The sequence below is a fragment of the Vitis vinifera genome, chromosome 18 (genome assembly GCF_030704535.1).
Source record: "Vitis vinifera cultivar Pinot Noir 40024 chromosome 18, ASM3070453v1".
NCBI classification, from domain to species: Eukaryota; Viridiplantae; Streptophyta; class Magnoliopsida; order Vitales; family Vitaceae; genus Vitis; species Vitis vinifera.
The window spans coordinates 8,839,575-8,854,840 of record NC_081822.1 but is presented as its reverse complement, the minus strand read 5'-3'; the positions used below and the strand labels follow the sequence as shown (position 1 = coordinate 8,854,840).

At 39.4% G+C, this 15,266-nt stretch overlaps 3 protein-coding genes and 1 non-coding gene across 6 annotated transcripts; 2 read left to right on the top strand and 2 right to left on the bottom strand.

The window, feature by feature from the left end:
* Window positions 1-621: 621 nt before the first annotated feature.
* Window positions 622-3,175, top strand: LOC100266116 (UDP-glucuronate:xylan alpha-glucuronosyltransferase 2). Of its 2 annotated transcripts, none has more exons than XM_002282726.4 (3): window positions 622-1,044; window positions 1,164-1,800; window positions 2,168-3,175. In XM_002282726.4, the coding sequence occupies exons 1-3, from the start codon at window positions 844-846 to the stop codon at window positions 3,100-3,102; spliced, it is 1,773 nt and encodes a 590-aa protein (XP_002282762.1). In that variant the 5' UTR covers window positions 622-843; the 3' UTR covers window positions 3,103-3,175. The 2 variants fall into 2 exon arrangements, with proteins under 2 accessions (XP_002282762.1, XP_019071805.1); XM_019216260.2 differs by having other exon boundaries at window positions 962-1,049.
* Window positions 2,016-2,088, bottom strand: TRNAR-CCU (transfer RNA arginine (anticodon CCU)). Its single transcript has one exon. It is a non-coding gene; the product is annotated as a tRNA-Arg (tRNA).
* Window positions 3,176-4,236: 1,061 nt separating the features above from the next.
* LOC100260913 (protein WEAK CHLOROPLAST MOVEMENT UNDER BLUE LIGHT 1) lies at window positions 4,237-12,356 on the top strand. Of its 2 annotated transcripts, XM_019216680.2 has the most exons (5): window positions 4,473-4,633; window positions 4,733-4,802; window positions 5,585-5,715; window positions 8,296-8,962; window positions 10,144-12,356. In XM_019216680.2, the coding sequence occupies exons 4-5, from the start codon at window positions 8,321-8,323 to the stop codon at window positions 12,034-12,036; spliced, it is 2,535 nt and encodes an 844-aa protein (XP_019072225.1). In that variant the 5' UTR covers window positions 4,473-4,633; window positions 4,733-4,802; window positions 5,585-5,715; window positions 8,296-8,320; the 3' UTR covers window positions 12,037-12,356. The 2 variants fall into 2 exon arrangements, with proteins under 2 accessions (XP_002282770.1, XP_019072225.1); XM_002282734.5 differs by lacking the exon at window positions 5,585-5,715 and having other exon boundaries at window positions 4,237-4,633.
* Window positions 12,357-12,867: 511 nt separating this feature from the next.
* Window positions 12,868-15,072, bottom strand: LOC100255844 (photosystem I chlorophyll a/b-binding protein 5, chloroplastic). Its single transcript, XM_002284688.4, has 6 exons — window positions 14,809-15,072; window positions 14,582-14,714; window positions 13,884-13,996; window positions 13,569-13,673; window positions 13,216-13,304; window positions 12,868-13,095 (listed from the first exon to the last, which is right to left on the bottom strand). Exons 1-6 carry the CDS (start codon window positions 15,021-15,023, stop codon window positions 12,956-12,958), a joined length of 795 nt encoding a protein of 264 aa, XP_002284724.1. The 5' UTR covers window positions 15,024-15,072; the 3' UTR covers window positions 12,868-12,955.
* Window positions 15,073-15,266: the final 194 nt, after the last annotated feature.

Genomic DNA, 15,266 nt, shown 5'->3' with positions numbered 1-15,266 from the left:
TTCACTAGATCGATATCTCACAATCTTAGGTGGGTGGTCACTACTACTACGTGATCATACGTAATCTGTTCGGCCGCTTGCCCTGATCGATCGTCAACTTATCAAACGGTTGACATTGAGATTGATTGTGATTGTTTACCACAATCTCTCCGCATCTGTCATGTAAAACATGAACCCGAATCAATTTGGTGAGGTGTGATGCCGTAACCTAAACCTATTTTTATCTTTTAAAACTAATATTAAAAAAGAAATAGACGAAGTAATAAGTCATTTTTTTTGGAAAAAGAAAAAGAAAAAAATAAAGGAAAACTGTTGGGGGCTTGCACCTTCGCAACGGATAAAAGCGACATTTGGCTGTACGTAGGATATGACCGTCCAACCAAATAGTTGTTGGCGGGCCTGCTTTAGCGTAACCCTTAGGTTGCCCCTACCCAATCCTAGGTCGCCATACTACCCATGATTTCCTCCTTAAATTACTCAAATACCATGCATATTTTACACTTCTAAGTAAAACGGGAGGGAAATTCTACTTGGAGTAGATAGTTTGGAGAAGAAAGAAGGGTATATTTGGAATTTCACAAGAATACTCCAGAGTCCAGAAATACGAACACCAGCAGCAACATGAGAAAGAAGTAAAGTTTTTATTTGCTAGAAATCCAGACAAAGACAGTACACGTGGAACTGCCTAAGTGGTTCTGCTTGTTTTTGTAAACATTTCACTCAATAGTCTCATAGCCGTCCACTCGAGGGAAACTCCTTCAACAATATGTAAATCGTGATGATCAACTAATCTATATATAAATGTGAAGGTAGAGAAATTAAGGAGCTGGCTAGACAAATAAAATGGTGTTAGAAGGAGTGAGTGTTCCGAAGATGTTGATCAAGGTCACTCCTTCAAAAGCTTTGGTTCTTAAAATCAACCTGGTCTTCCTCGCTTTCTTCGTAGTTGTCTATGCTGCTCTTCTTCTCCGGCCATCTTTGTCTGTGTATCATGAAAATGCTGCAGCACTTGTCCGGTGCACTTTGCGGGAGTGCAATCACAAGGTAAGGTGAGCCGGTTCCTGTTGTTATTGCATTATAACAGAGTGAGTTTTTTTTTTTTTTTTGAATGATGCTAGATTATGCGTTTGGGATGCCCATTTGGTTGATCTTAAATTATGTAGGCGGAAAAGGGGGTTAAGATGAAGGCAGCTTTGGAAGAGAATCAAGCAGATCAAGCCATGGCTGCCAAAAGGAAAATGGTCAAGAGCGAGAAACCAAGCTTCTTGAATGAAATGAGGAAAGGGATGAGGATAGGAATGGTGAACATGGATGACGAGGATGTGGGTGAGTGGAAAGTTCATGGAGAAATTGTCCATGTCCATTTCCAACAGGTATCGGAGTTGTTCAACTGGACAGATTTGTTCCCGGAGTGGATTGATGAAGAGGAAGAGAAGGAGGGTACAATGTGTCCGGAGATACCAATGCCCGATTTCAGGCGTTATTGGGATATGGACTTGATAGTGGCCAAATTGCCATGCAAGTACCCAGAAGAAGGGTGGCGCAGGGACGTGTTCAGGCTGCAAGTTCACCTAATAGCGGCCAATTTGGCGGTGAAGAAAGGGAGGAGAGACTGGAATTGGAGGACCAAGTTGGTGTTTCTGAGCAGGTGCAGGCCAATGATGGAGCTTTTTAGGTGTGATGATTTGGTGAGACAAGAAGGGGATTGGTGGTTCTACCAACCGTCAGTGGCAAGGTTAGAGCAGAAGGTTTCATTGCCTGTTGGCTCCTGCAAATTGGCTTTGCCTCTCTGGGCAAAAGGTATGGAGTGCATCATCATTCACTAATTGTTTTATATGTGGCTGCATGATGGGTGTGTCAACGTATTGGGTATATGGGTGGGGAAAATTAGTCTGAAGGTTGCTTATGTTGAAAATATCCTTGGTTAGCTGGTTTTGGTCGCGTCCTCGGCCCATTTTGTACAGAATAGAGATGGGTTTTGTTTAAAATCTTAATTAAGGAAAAAGAATCGCATTCGCGCCAGGTAGGGGTCGAACCTACGACTTTCTGCTTAGGAAACAGACGCTCTATCCACTGAGCTACAGGCGCTTCGATGTTTTATTGTATTAGTAAAATATTTTTGTTTCTATTCAAATATTAAGAAAAGAACTTCCGCTCTTGATGCCAGGGGTGGACAAGGTGTTTGATCTGTCCAAGATCAAAGCAGACACGAGGAGTGTTAAACGAGAAGCATATGCCACAGTTCTACATTCCTCCGATACCTACGTTTGTGGAGCCATTACTCTCGCCCAGAGTCTCCTTCGAACAGGCACCAAACGCGACCTCCTCCTCCTCCTCGACAGCTCCATCCCTGTCTCCAAACGCGACGCCCTCGCTGCTGCTGGCTGGCAGATCCGACTCATCAAGCGAATCCGAAACCCTAAAGCCGAGAAAGACTCCTACAATGAGTACAACTACAGTAAGTTCAGGTTATGGCAGCTCACCGAATACGACAAGATCATCTTCATTGACGCCGACATCATCGTTCTCCGCAATCTCGATCTCCTCTTCCACTTCCCTCAAATGTCCGCCACCGGCAACGACGGCTCCATCTTCAACTCCGGCATCATGACAATCGAACCTTCCAACTGCACCTTTCGGATCCTCATGAATCATATCAAAGACATAGTTTCCTACAACGGCGGTGACCAAGGTTTTCTTAACGAAGTCTTCGTCTGGTGGCATCGCTTCCCCAAGAGAGTCAATTTCCTCAAGAACTTTTGGTCCAACAGTACAGTTGAAGCTGGCGTGAAGAACCAGCTCTTTGGTTCAGACCCGCCCAAACTTTATTCCATACATTATCTAGGGTTAAAGCCCTGGCTTTGCTACAGGGACTATGATTGTAATTGGGACATAGAAAACCAGCTTGTGTATGCAAGTGATGTCGCCCACCACAGATGGTGGAAGCTTCACGATGCCATGGATGAGAGCTTGCAGACATTTTGCGGGTTATCGGAGCGGAGAAAAATTGAGTTGGCATGGGATAGAAAGGTGGCTGGAGAAAGGGGACTACGTAACCAGCATTGGAGTATCAACGTTACGGATCCCAGACGGTTTCTTTGATCATCATCATTTCTACTTTTATTTTTTCATTATATATAGAATGGACTGTGTACGTAATGTTTTCCCCGTATAATTTATGAGTGAATAGTAGTCCCATACAAAAGATTTCACACACAAAAAAAAAAAAAAAAAACAGTGACTACCAGACCATGAATCATTTCAGTTGAGCTTGATCCATTAAAAAAACACCATGTGTCCCATACTATGGTTTGGGAGTAATTTAAGGAAAGCCTCAATTACTACGCATGAAATAGAAACATACACAAGACAGAAGCCTGGACCAAGGTAGCCGTTGCTTTTGTTTCTTTTCTAACCCACTTTTATGATTATAATCCCAGCTATGGAGTTCAATATTGGGGGGTGGCCCAGGCGGTTGGTGGAGCATAAGAAAAACAACTGGGTGCAAGACAAAGAGTGATGATAATGATTCACGAAAGTAACGCGGAAAGTGATATGTGGTTGGTTGATCAAATTAACTAAAGCTATTTAGGTACACCTACCACCAATTCTATGTTTCTGTCTCATGATATTCCCGTATAAGCTTTGCGAAACAATTTCACTTATTGCTTACTTAGTCGGTAGGCTATTCATCAGGTGTTGAAAACTCCGCCTTCCATTTCATAAATTCAACTGCGACTTAGATTTCATTGAATTTCCCTAGTACTCGGGCATGGATAAGATGCCGCCCAAGATTACATATATACATGTGTACCCTAATTATGTTGGAGCCCAATAATGGTGCAAGCAGCACAAGCTCTAGCTCTTGGACTGGGTTTGAGCCCAATTCAAATAATGTTTGTTTAATGGTTGACATTGGGCTTGCTAAGCCCAACTAGAACCCAAAAAATGTCAAAGAAACCCTCCGAAATATCCCATGTTCCTGTCCAGGCTGCTACTGTAGACAGACCCCCTCCTGTCCCGCTGCTTCACAGAAAATAAAATAAAATATTTCAAACAAAATCCGGGCCTTCTCACACATCCTACTACCAAAATCAAAAGCCCTTTTTACACGGCCCGCGACTGATCCAACGATTCTCGAATGTGAACACACATCGGTGCCCTGACGTAAGGCTGGCCCCACCCTCTTCAACGGTGGGTATTTTGACCATATGCCAGATTGTTATCCAACGCGCATGCATAAAATCCTATCAACAAACACCATCTCCGCTACACAACTAACCACGCTGCCCATGGCCCATTCCACAGACAAAACAACTTGTAAATTGTAATTAAAACAACTCACGGGGTACAAGAGTCCAGCAAAGAGCGAGTTCTGCTCACGCGTTCCAACGGGAAGTTCGGGCATGATTCCCGCTGGGCGGTGACTTTTGTTTATTTTTATATCTTTAAAAGAGAGGAATTGAGCTCACCTACGTGAATCATCATCCAAAAATTTAAAAACCACAATTTAAAATAAGGAAAGAAAAAAAGGATGAGAAAATAGTAGAAGGAAAATCCAATCTGGAAAAGAGAGAAGCAGAGATTATACAGATGGATCTCAAGTGTGAGAAGGAGTAGGCTCCACGCACGTGTATGGCCTCCGTTATTATGCCTTTCCTATTTATATCAGTGATTTTCCACCTTAGTTTGAATCCTAAATTGAATAATAATCTTTGGTTTTTTATTTCAGAGAACATTAATAGCGATTCAATTCTGCTCGGTCGTTTTTTTTTTGTTCTTTTCGGTTTCTCGTCAATCAGGTGCGTTTCTTTTCTGTTTCTCTTTTTTGGTTTTGATCTTTTGTTTTAACTTAATTATTTTAATTTGTTGTAATTTCCGAATCTACAATTTAATTGATGTGATTTTTCGTTAGTTTCTGATTAAACTGTAACGATCAGTTTTGATTGTCTTAAAAGTTTGTAGAAATAAATTGAAGTTTCAGCGGCAAACAAAGGAATTTATTGATTTGGAATATACCTTGAATTCCGAAGGCATGTATTGAGATTCATGAAGAATTATTCATTTTTGGGGTTGAGCAGTTCTGATTACAGTTCATCGCGAATCTGATTTTGATTTCGTTTGTCCATTTTTTCTCGGTTTGCTTGGCTGGTTTTTTTTCCCGAAAAAGAAGCCTGAATTTGGAATCTTAAACTAAAGGTTGGGATTGGGGCTGGGGTTGCTGTTGTTATATTCCGCGTTTTCTTCTTCTCCTAAGAAATCTCAGCAACCAAACGGGCCGTAGTGGATTCTGATGATACATTCTCATCCATGAGCTGTTGTTTATGTAGAAGATTAAGCTAATTTGATTTGTAGCAAAAAGGTCTTTTTTTTTTTTCTTTTTTTTTGTGAGGATAGTAGGCTCCAAGTAGTTACAACCTCCCTTTTGAGACAATACTCTGAGATTCAATCTTATTTTCAGGATCATGAAATGGTTTTTCTGCACACATCATAAATGGGTATTCTGTGAAGAAATGAGTTTTTTTTTCCTTATTTATTACTGCTTATTAATTATTATTGGTTTTATTATTATCTGCTTGTATAGGTTGTGACACGTATAAATTAATGAATGAAGAGTTGAAATCAATGAAAAGGATCATGAGCCAGTGAGGATATGATAACGATAAAGGTTATGTGAGTAGACAACAACTCAAGTGAATAACAAGACGACTAAAGGTGAAGGATGAGAAGTGAGACTCTGAGTAATTGTGGTGGAATTTATCTGTGGAAGTTTTTTATGGTCTTAGTGTATTCAAAACACTTGCATTTGGAAGTGCCATTTATTAGTTTAGAATTATTAAATTTTAAAAGAAATCCATTATTAACAGAATTAAACATAATTTGTAGAGATTTGTATGTGATTTAGTTTTAATCATTGTGGTCGATAAACCTTCTGGCAAGGTTGGCAAAATCGCTACAGAATTTGGAAAGCTTTCTTTTCAACATAGATATCGTTATGGATTGGGGTTGTGTACAAAAGAAGATTCAGATTTGTGATTATTTAACTGAAAATGTTTCATTTTACCAGTCATAAAAGCTAATTTTGTGTGCATGGAAAGCCTACAGAAAACAGTATTTCCACTTCTTTTTTTTTCTCAATGTTGTAGGTATGGGATATGCACAGTTAGAAGTTTATTTAGATTGTGGCCATGTGCAAAGGTGACTTAATAACTACCCTTAAGAAGGTTCATGGTTCAAGTTGAAGGTGTTTTCACAAGAAAAGGAAGACCAAAAAGGATGTGAGTTGAGGTTGTGAGAAAGGATACATTGATATGTGATTATAACAAACATTTGGACATGGGTAAAGCTAAATGGCAAACTGTGGAAATAAGGAATTCTGCTGCACAACTATGCGGATGAGAGATTGAGGACTATGTTTATTCATTTCTCATATTTGTAAAAGATATAATTAAGATCAAACTTGGTAGGGACTACAATGGGAGATTCCTTAAATTTGGTAGTAGAGATATATCATGTGACGCATCCAGATAGATAGAGATTTTTTCACTCTCCGGGTAAATATCTTATTGCACATTAGAAGCTTGATATTTTAAGAGGATAGGATGTTGATGCTGTCACTAAATAATCAGAACCACTTGGGGACAAAAATGATATTTATTGGAGAAAGGTGAGGAATGTTTTATTAGAAATAGTGAGGATTTGTGCAAACTTTAATTTCCATTCTTTTTCAAGAACATATTTTTCAACAAACAGTATAGGGATACATTATTCAAACCACACTAGTGTTGCTTATCTCGTAACTCAAGTGATATATTAGAGGTTGTACTTATGTATTTTCTGCATTTTCTGCAGTCAATTGATTTAATATTATACTTGACATAATGTAGGCATTTAATGCATGCTCATGGTAATTTTTTGGTTAAAAAAATGGAAAGTAACTACAATTTAGAGGTCAATTCAAGAGCTTAGGTTACCAAAAATACTAGACAATACCAAATGTTTATTAGAGTAGTATTAATTTATTCCAAAATCAAACCTTTTTCGGTTTCATTCGTGAATTCAAATTGAAGGCCATATTCTGTAGTACACTTTATTAAAAACCTGAGCCTTTAAAGGAGTTCACCATAAATATGAACATAGCAGAAGGTTACCACTGGCTGTTCCAAAATAAATAAAGTTAATTCTTTGCCAATTGGTAACATGATGGATAGTCTCACTTTTTTATCATATCTTTAGAAAATAAAGGTTTTGGTCATGTACACTTGGACACTTGGCATGAAACTCTTTGCAACTTTTAGTTAGTGTAAACAAAATGCATCATTATTTTTAGCACTCATTTCTTCTTTTTTGTATTTCTGGGAGTAAATAAATTTCACACATCATGGATATGTAAAACAACATAAGGAGATCTGCTTGAATGCAGTCTTGTGAAACACAAAATGATTAAGTCAAATGATCCTGTGTGCATATCTAAAATCATATCTACAAATGGTTTTCAGTTTGCTGGGCCCTATATCTCCCTTGCTTCATTGCCTCATGATCTCCGTCACACCTTTGCTCCCTCTCTCAACTGTGAGATAGGTAGTGACCAGTCTAGGTCATCTGTTGGCACCAATCCTACATTTTCTCCTCTCATTCCCCTCTCTCACCTGCTCCCTGAGCTTTCCCATCACTTTGTTTTTATTTTTGTGTTTTAACTACTAAAGGGAAACTTGGCTAAGTGTTTATGGCTAATCTTGCCCACAAGGCCCGGCTGCCTGGCTTGGCATTCAACATGTTCTCTTTCACACTACTGTCTATCTTCCTTCTGTCCCAAATTTCTCAATCTCATTTTTCAATCCTAAGACAATGACTAAAAATGATGATGATAATGCTGAGTAGGCTGTAGTAAAGTCCTTTAGATTTCAGGGATTGTACTAGAGACTAGGAGTCAAATTTGTCCTCATCAAGGTTTGGGGTTATGAGTCCCTCATATCGTGCAGATCTTTGGACCTAAAACAAAAAAGAGAGGAATAATAGATACAAACAAGTATACATAATCTGTGACATATCTGTCTTCATTGGAATTAAACTTGTTGAGTTTCTATGAAAGTTCCAATTCTAGACTTCTAAGGTGTTTCAGGTAAATTTTTTCTTTCCCCTATACCAAACATATGAAGTTTAATTCTTAAAATACAAATATTTTGAGGAATACTTGTGAGTTAGGCAATGGTTTTTGGTAATTTTTTCATTTTTTTTTTCTTTCTTCTTCTTCCTTATTTTTTTGGAGGGTGGGCTAATGTTTTATTGTTTCAGATAGGCACTTCTAGCACTTGTTGGGATGGAGGATGCAAAAAATGCTGAAGAGAAGTCTCCAACTGAACCCTCTTTATCCTCCCAAGATAATAATCATTCCTCTAATGAAAGTCTAATCAGCCCAGTTATTAATGGAGAAGTGGAATCTAACTCAGAAGCATTAACAGTGGATACTTCAAAATTAGCAGCTGTTGATGCTTCTGATACCCCATCACTGGGACAAGATCAACTACCTCCAACAGACATTTCTACTCCAATGTCCCCTGTTACAGTTGATGAGGCAGAGCCTGACCATCCGGGTACAGTTAAAGGAGATTCTGAAACAGGAGTTGTTACCTCTGATGGACCACAATCTTGTGATGGTAATTTTGTTACCAATGCCCATGTTCACGTTGATGTTATTCCTTCTGCTTCCTCCCCTGAGATCAGAGATTCTACTGGTGATGACCATGTTGGGCAATCCGATGAGCTTTCCCTGCCGCAAGTGATGTTTTCCAATGCTGCTGTTGGAACACCAGAACCTTTCAGCGCTTCTAAACATGTAAAACAGTTTGACGTAACCAGGGCCCATGTTGATACAGCAGCGCCTTTTGAATCTGTTAAAGAAGCAGTTTCCAAGTTTGGAGGAATTGTTGATTGGAAAGCCCATAGAATCCAGACAGTGGAGGTATTTATGTTTCTCCACTCTTGTCATTATCTTGGATTACTAATCTCATTTTAACATGTTCCTTGTGGTTTGGACACCTAACATTTTCTTACCTCAAGCATGCGTTGGTTGCACACTTTGAAAATACTTTTGAGAAACTGAAAAGGCATTGTGTTTACTTTCTTGCTTATTTCTAGGAATTCAGTGAAAAGCGTGTTTTTAAATTCTGTTCTATATTGGTATTTACTGAACATGAAAATTGCATGGTGTTGATGATGATGGCAATGATAATGGTGGTATAGAGGCAGTGGAGAGGTGATGGCATTTTAGGAATACTTTCATTGATGAAGAGGGTGCTGACGGCAGTAGAGGAGGCGGAAATTGCTGCTGTGGCAGTGGTGTCAAAGTTGTAGAGCCAAACATGGTGTTGGTGGCTGCAGTTGCAGTGGTGGTGGATGAGACAATTATATTGTATGGTGCTGTTTACATTATGTGATGACATCTATAATGGTGCTGGTGGCAGAGACAATGGTGGAGGTGGTTGTGATTGCTATGTGACAGTTTGTTGGAGGAGGCAGTAATAGGGAAAAGGCAGAAATCTAGAGCAGTTGCATTTCGATTTTACGGAAAAGCAAATTATGTTCCCTTTCTTTCAGAAAAGTAGTTTTTAAGTTCGTTGCCCAGCATTGATCTTTTTTTCTCCTTTCTTCTTTCTTTTGCTTTTCTGCTTCCAAATTACCCAAATACAAAGAGGTTCTTTTGGAAGCCTAACCTGACTGTACCTTGATTTTAATTGAGTTGGACTGGCTTCTGACAAGATTTATTTATTTTTGATTGGTTGATTAATTTGTTGGTGCAATTTCTATTTCATGCTCTGGTTGCCTTTATTATTATTGTTGTTGTTGTTGTTATCATTATTATTTTGATTTCATTTTTCAGTTTTGTTTGGGAAAGAAGGAAGAAAAAGATGATAGATGTTAGGTTCTTTTTATCTTTTGGGTATACAATTATACTTTCTGAAATTTATTCACCTTACCTCTTTTTTCTGTCATAGGATCTGAGGTTTGTTTGGAAATTGGAATGCACAAATTAGAGTTAGCACTTAACCAATAGTTGTGTTCTGTGCAACACTGTCCCCACGAGCAGGGATTGCATCCACATCCATCAAAAAATAACTTTAAATTTCTTCCATGGATGTGCAGAGGCGCAAGCTTGTGGAGCGAGAACTTGAGAAAGCACGGGAGGATATTCCTGAATATAGGAAACAGGCTGAGGATGCTGAAGATGCAAAAACTCAAGCACTAAAGGAGCTGGACAGCACAAAGAGACTCATAGAAGAATTGAAGCTGAACTTAGAGAGAGCACAAACTGAAGAACATCAGGCAAAACAGGACTCAGAACTTGCCAAACTCAGGGTGGAAGAGATGGAGCAAGGAATTGCTGATGAAGCTAGTGTTGCAGCCAAAGCACAGCTTGAAGTTGCTAAAGCCAGACATGCAGCTGCAGTTGCAGATTTAAAAGCTGTGAAAGATGAATTGGAAGCACTGCGTAAGGAATATGCTTCTTTGGTGACTGAGAAAGATGTGGCTGTGAAGAGGGCTGAGCAGGCTGTTTCAGCGTCTAAGGAAATTGAGAAGACAGTGGAGGAACTGACTATTGAGTTGATTGCCACAAAGGAAGCCTTAGAATCTGCACACGCCACCCATCTGGAGGCAGAGGAACAAAGAATTGGAATGGCTATGGTGAAAGAGCAAGATTCTCTCAATTGGGAAAAGGAATTGAAACAGGCAGAAGAGGAGCTGCAGAAACTTAATGAGCAAGTTGTGTCTAGGAAGGATCTCAAATCAAAACTAGACACTGCTTCAGCCCTGTTGCTTGATTTAAAAGCTGAATTAGCAGCCTACATGGAATCAAAATTGAAGCAGGAAACCAATGAAGAACACTTGCAGGGTGAGCTAGAAGAACCTGAGAAGAAAACTCATACTGATCTACAAGCAGCAATTGCTTCAGCCAAGAAGGAACTTGAAGAAGTGAAGCTCAATATTGAGAAAGCAACAACTGAGGTCAATTATTTGAAGGTGGCAGCCACATCATTACAATCAGAGCTTCAAAAAGAAAAGTCAGCACTAGCCACAATTAGGCAGAGAGAAGGAATAGCATCAGTGGCAGCTGCATCTCTTGAAGCTGAGCTGAATAGTACCAAGTCAGAGATAGCTCTAGTTCAAATGAAGGAGAGAGAAGCCAGAGAGAAGATGGCAGAGCTTCCCAAGCAATTACAGCAAGCTGCTCAAGAGGCAGATCAGGCGAAGTCACTAGCCCAAATGGCTTGGGAGGAGCTGCGGAAGGCAAAGGAAGAAGCCGAGCAAGCCAAGGCTGGAGCAAGTACCATGGAGAGTAGATTATTAGCAGCTCAAAAGGAGATAGAAGCTGCCAAGGCTTCAGAGAAGTTGGCACTAGCAGCTATCAAAGCACTGCAGGAGAGTGAATCAGCTCGAGACACCAATGATGAGGATTCACCTACTGGAGTAACACTTGCTTTAGAAGAGTACTATGAACTAAGCAAGCGAGCCCATGAGGCGGAGGAGCAGGCCAACATGAGGGTGGTGGCTGCCATGTCCCAAATTGAGGTAGCAAAGGAGTCCGAGCTTAGAAGTTTGGATCAGCTGGAAGCAGTCAATCAGGAGTTGGCTACTAGAAAGGAAGCCTTAAACCATGCATTGGAGAAGGCTGAGAAGGCCAAGGAAGGGAAGTTGGGTGTGGAGCAAGAGTTGAGAAAGTGGAGGGCAGAACATGAGCAGCGGCGCAAGGCTTCTGAATCTGGTCAAGGAGTGGTAAACCCAATCAGAAGTCCCAGGAAGAGTTTTGAGGACAGAAGCTTGGAAGAGAGGAAAGAATCAAAGAACTTTGACCGGGGCCCAGAACCTGCAGCTGCTATCCATTACAGGGCTAGCCCAAAGCCATATATGCAAGGAAATAGCACTGAAACCGAATCATCTCCAGAAACAAAGTCTATGAAGAAAAAGAAGAGGTCAATGTTCCCCCGGTTCTTCATGTTCTTCACCAGAAGAAAGTCACACTCATCAAAGTCAACATAACTGCTCTATTCATACCAAGATATGCTTTCCCCCCCCCCCTACTGCTGCAACCAGAATAGGTGGATTTGATCTGACGAAAGTTTTAAGGTGATGTACATGTTGGTGATTATTTTATGTATGATAAGTTGATTGGATTGTAATTTTGATCAGAAGGATTATATCTGTTGATGGGGCTTGAGAAGAGATAATAAGTTGTTAGCAGTGCTTGGCTGGAGAAAGAGAATAAAATTGCTGTGTAGTGTATAGGATTGCTACTTCAAATCTCAACCCCTGTTATGTATCTGGTAAGAGTTTGGTTTTAACGAAAGATTTTGGTGTTAGTCTGTTAGGTACTCCATTCTTCTCGGTTGAAAACTGCAACATTCAACTGCAACTTCTCTATTTATTCTGCCGACTCTTCTCCTGTACAAAATGCTTCCTTCAATATCTTTACAGAAGCCGGTTGGAAGAGCGGAGGACTGTGGTTTTAATGTCATCCTTGGGTCACTGCCTCCAATCCCATCAGCCGCCTGAAGAACTTTTATTCTTCTCAACAAACTTTAGACATTTTTCGCTTTTATTCATTTTTCCATTTTTAGAGAACTTTGATGACTTTTTTTTTTCCTTTTTAAAAAATTTTAACATTTTTAGAAAACTTCAAATACATATTTTTATATAATTTATTTTTAAAAGCTTAATATTCTTATAAGAAGTTGTATAGAAACGACATGGTAAGAAATTACTTATAGCATCTAAAAAATTAATAAGGATCCCAATTATCAACTAAAAGGCTGACCACGAACCTCAATTTGACTTTTGCATAAGGTAAAAAGGTTTTTTTTTTAAAAAAAAAAAAGAAAAATTGATAGAACAAGGTAATGAAGAGATTTACATTTGAATTTGTAAAGCTTAATAATAGAGAGCCAACTCGATTGATATTTTAAGAAGTCGAGGAAATTGTCTGAATAATAGTCTTGTGCCATGGATTGGAGAGGTGCTCCACCAGGTTCTCAATTGGGCCTGCATGAGTTACAGAAGCTTGCACAAAAACTCCCAGCATGGCTACCATTGCCAGCCGTCCTGCAATGGAGAAGTACTTTCACCATAAACACCCATTAAGATAATAATAATAAGGGGCCACAAGGAAGATCTATCTGAAACCCAACGAGCAAAAAAAAAAAAAGGAAGAGCAAATCAAACCATTCTTGATCTCCTTGAGCTTCCAGTCATGCGCGTTTTTGATATCCCTAGCCAGGCCAAGAGGATTTAGCAGAGGACCACCGGGGTATCTGTTAGTTAATTGTCGTGGCATTATAAGAACTTACTAAATTCAAATCAACTTTGAGGAGAAAAGAGTGATTGTGGCTTATGTAGGTATTTGTGGTTGGCAACATGAACATACTGGGCCAAAAAAGCGTACTAAAAGATAGATATAAGACTTAATATGATATGATGAGATAATCTTAATGTAATATTAGAATGATTAGACTAATGAAGCAACATTTGAAACTTTCCAAGGGATATGGATAAAGATGTAAAGCATTGAAACAAACCCGGGTTCTAAGCCTTCTAGTGCTGCTTCCAATCCAAAGAAAGATCCTTCCTTTGCCTGAGATCCAGGATTAGTGAAATCCATATACCTTTTGGTTTCAACAAATCTGCATTATTAATGGGCATCATACAACAAATTCCAATTACATAAAAGTTAATGGAGATTGTGTCGGAATCTTATAGACAGGATGAAAGAACATAGACTGAAAACTAGGAATCTCTTTTCATGCTTCTCTTTTGGGATCGTTTGTCATTCAAATGGATTTTTTGAGAGAAACAGAACAGTTTAAAAGACTGAGAATTGACAAAGATTCTACCCCATCAGAATTAGTTGGACTATGAACAAAGCTTCCGTGCTTGCAAACTCAAATTTAACAGCGCCCGCCTCATACCAGACTGGTAAATTGCTGATTCCTGTGACTCGGAGTAACTGCAGAGAAGTACTCAAGAACTAAGGGGTGGAATAAAGGTAAGAAATATAATCTTGGCCAATTTGCCCAGAAAATTCATGACAATCAATGAATTAAAATCTTTTCAATCAAAACGATGCCTATCATATCCGTATCTGGTAGTACTGAAAAGAAAATTCAGTGGATACGGTTTGAGGGATTTTTTTTTAATTTTTTTTTTGTGTGTAATATTTGTATAAATTAATCTCTTGAAAGAATACATGTGACATACAATTCAGGAATCTATTTTGAAAATGAATTCAACTGAGCTGCCCCCATCGCCAAGTCCCAGGATTTACTTCCCTCTATTTTTACTCCTAAAATGCCTCTGTTGAACAAGTCTAAACCCAATAGACTCATCTTCAATCCCATCTCAAAAGTAGATAATTGATTGAATTCCAATTGTTCTTCCAGATTCACCAACATGATATATATACCTATTCCAAAAAACTTGTTTTATTACTGCTCAGTGCATTTTTATGACTGAAATTCTTGTATGACAACCAAAAAGAAAACAGAGAAGGCAGAAGAAAAACAAAGTCCAGAGAACTTGCTGAAATACTCACATCTGTCACAAGAATTCCAGCAACTCCAGCCATGGCAAAGCGAGCATGAACCAGTTCTGCCTGCACATACCATCTCAAATTTTCTGGGTCCTCTCCCAGTCCAAGTGGGTCGAACCCAAAATCTCCAGCCAAACTACAAAACACCATCAACAATTATGATAGAATTAAAACCAATCTACAGTCTTTATCTGGGGTTGAGTTTTATTGACTAGGAATTAAGAGCTCACGTTCCATTAAGGTAAGGTGGAGGATCAAGTCCAGGAAGCCATGTTGGCCGTTGTTGGGCCTGAACCACAGTCCCATGACTGAAGCGGCTAGGTCCAGGTCTAGCAGGCAAGAACCTGTAAGCTACATCCAATGTGGGTCTACATGATTTCCTTCCAAGCAAAGATAGAGAAGATGAGGGCTGAACAAGAAAGCCTGTGCCTACTGTAATGGCCATTTTTTTCTCCCTCTGACAGCAACTCCTCACCAGAAGAGCAAAGGCATAAACATGAGGCTTAAAAACATCTAGTATCCAACCCTGTAAAGAATCCTGATAACACGGGCCCACTTATTCACTTTGAGCCCTTTGATTTACTGCTCTGGATCTGTCCAAATACGGATTCAGCTGCAGTCCAACTAAAATCATCATTTTGTCCTCCAATATTCCATTTGACATTTAAAAGCCACTGCCAATATCAAA

Coding starts and splice junctions, on each gene's coding strand:
- LOC100260913 (XM_002282734.5), top strand. CDS start 8,321: ATGGAGGATGCAAAAAATGCTGAAGAGAAGTCTCCAACTGAACCCTCT. Junction 8,963..10,143: donor ATAGAATCCAGACAGTGGAG/GTATTTATGTTT, acceptor ATGGATGTGCAG/AGGCGCAAGCTTGTGGAGCG.
- LOC100255844 (XM_002284688.4), bottom strand. CDS start 15,023: ATGGCCATTACAGTAGGCACAGGCTTTCTTGTTCAGCCCTCATCTTCT. Junction 13,997..14,581: donor CTGGAATTCTTGTGACAGAT/GTGAGTATTTCA, acceptor ACTTCTCTGCAG/TTACTCCGAGTCACAGGAAT. Junction 13,096..13,215: donor GCTCAAGGAGATCAAGAATG/GTTTGATTTGCT, acceptor TCTCCATTGCAG/GACGGCTGGCAATGGTAGCC.
- LOC100266116 (XM_002282726.4), top strand. CDS start 844: ATGGTGTTAGAAGGAGTGAGTGTTCCGAAGATGTTGATCAAGGTCACT. Junction 1,045..1,163: donor TGCGGGAGTGCAATCACAAG/GTAAGGTGAGCC, acceptor TAAATTATGTAG/GCGGAAAAGGGGGTTAAGAT. Junction 1,801..2,167: donor TTTGCCTCTCTGGGCAAAAG/GTATGGAGTGCA, acceptor TCTTGATGCCAG/GGGTGGACAAGGTGTTTGAT.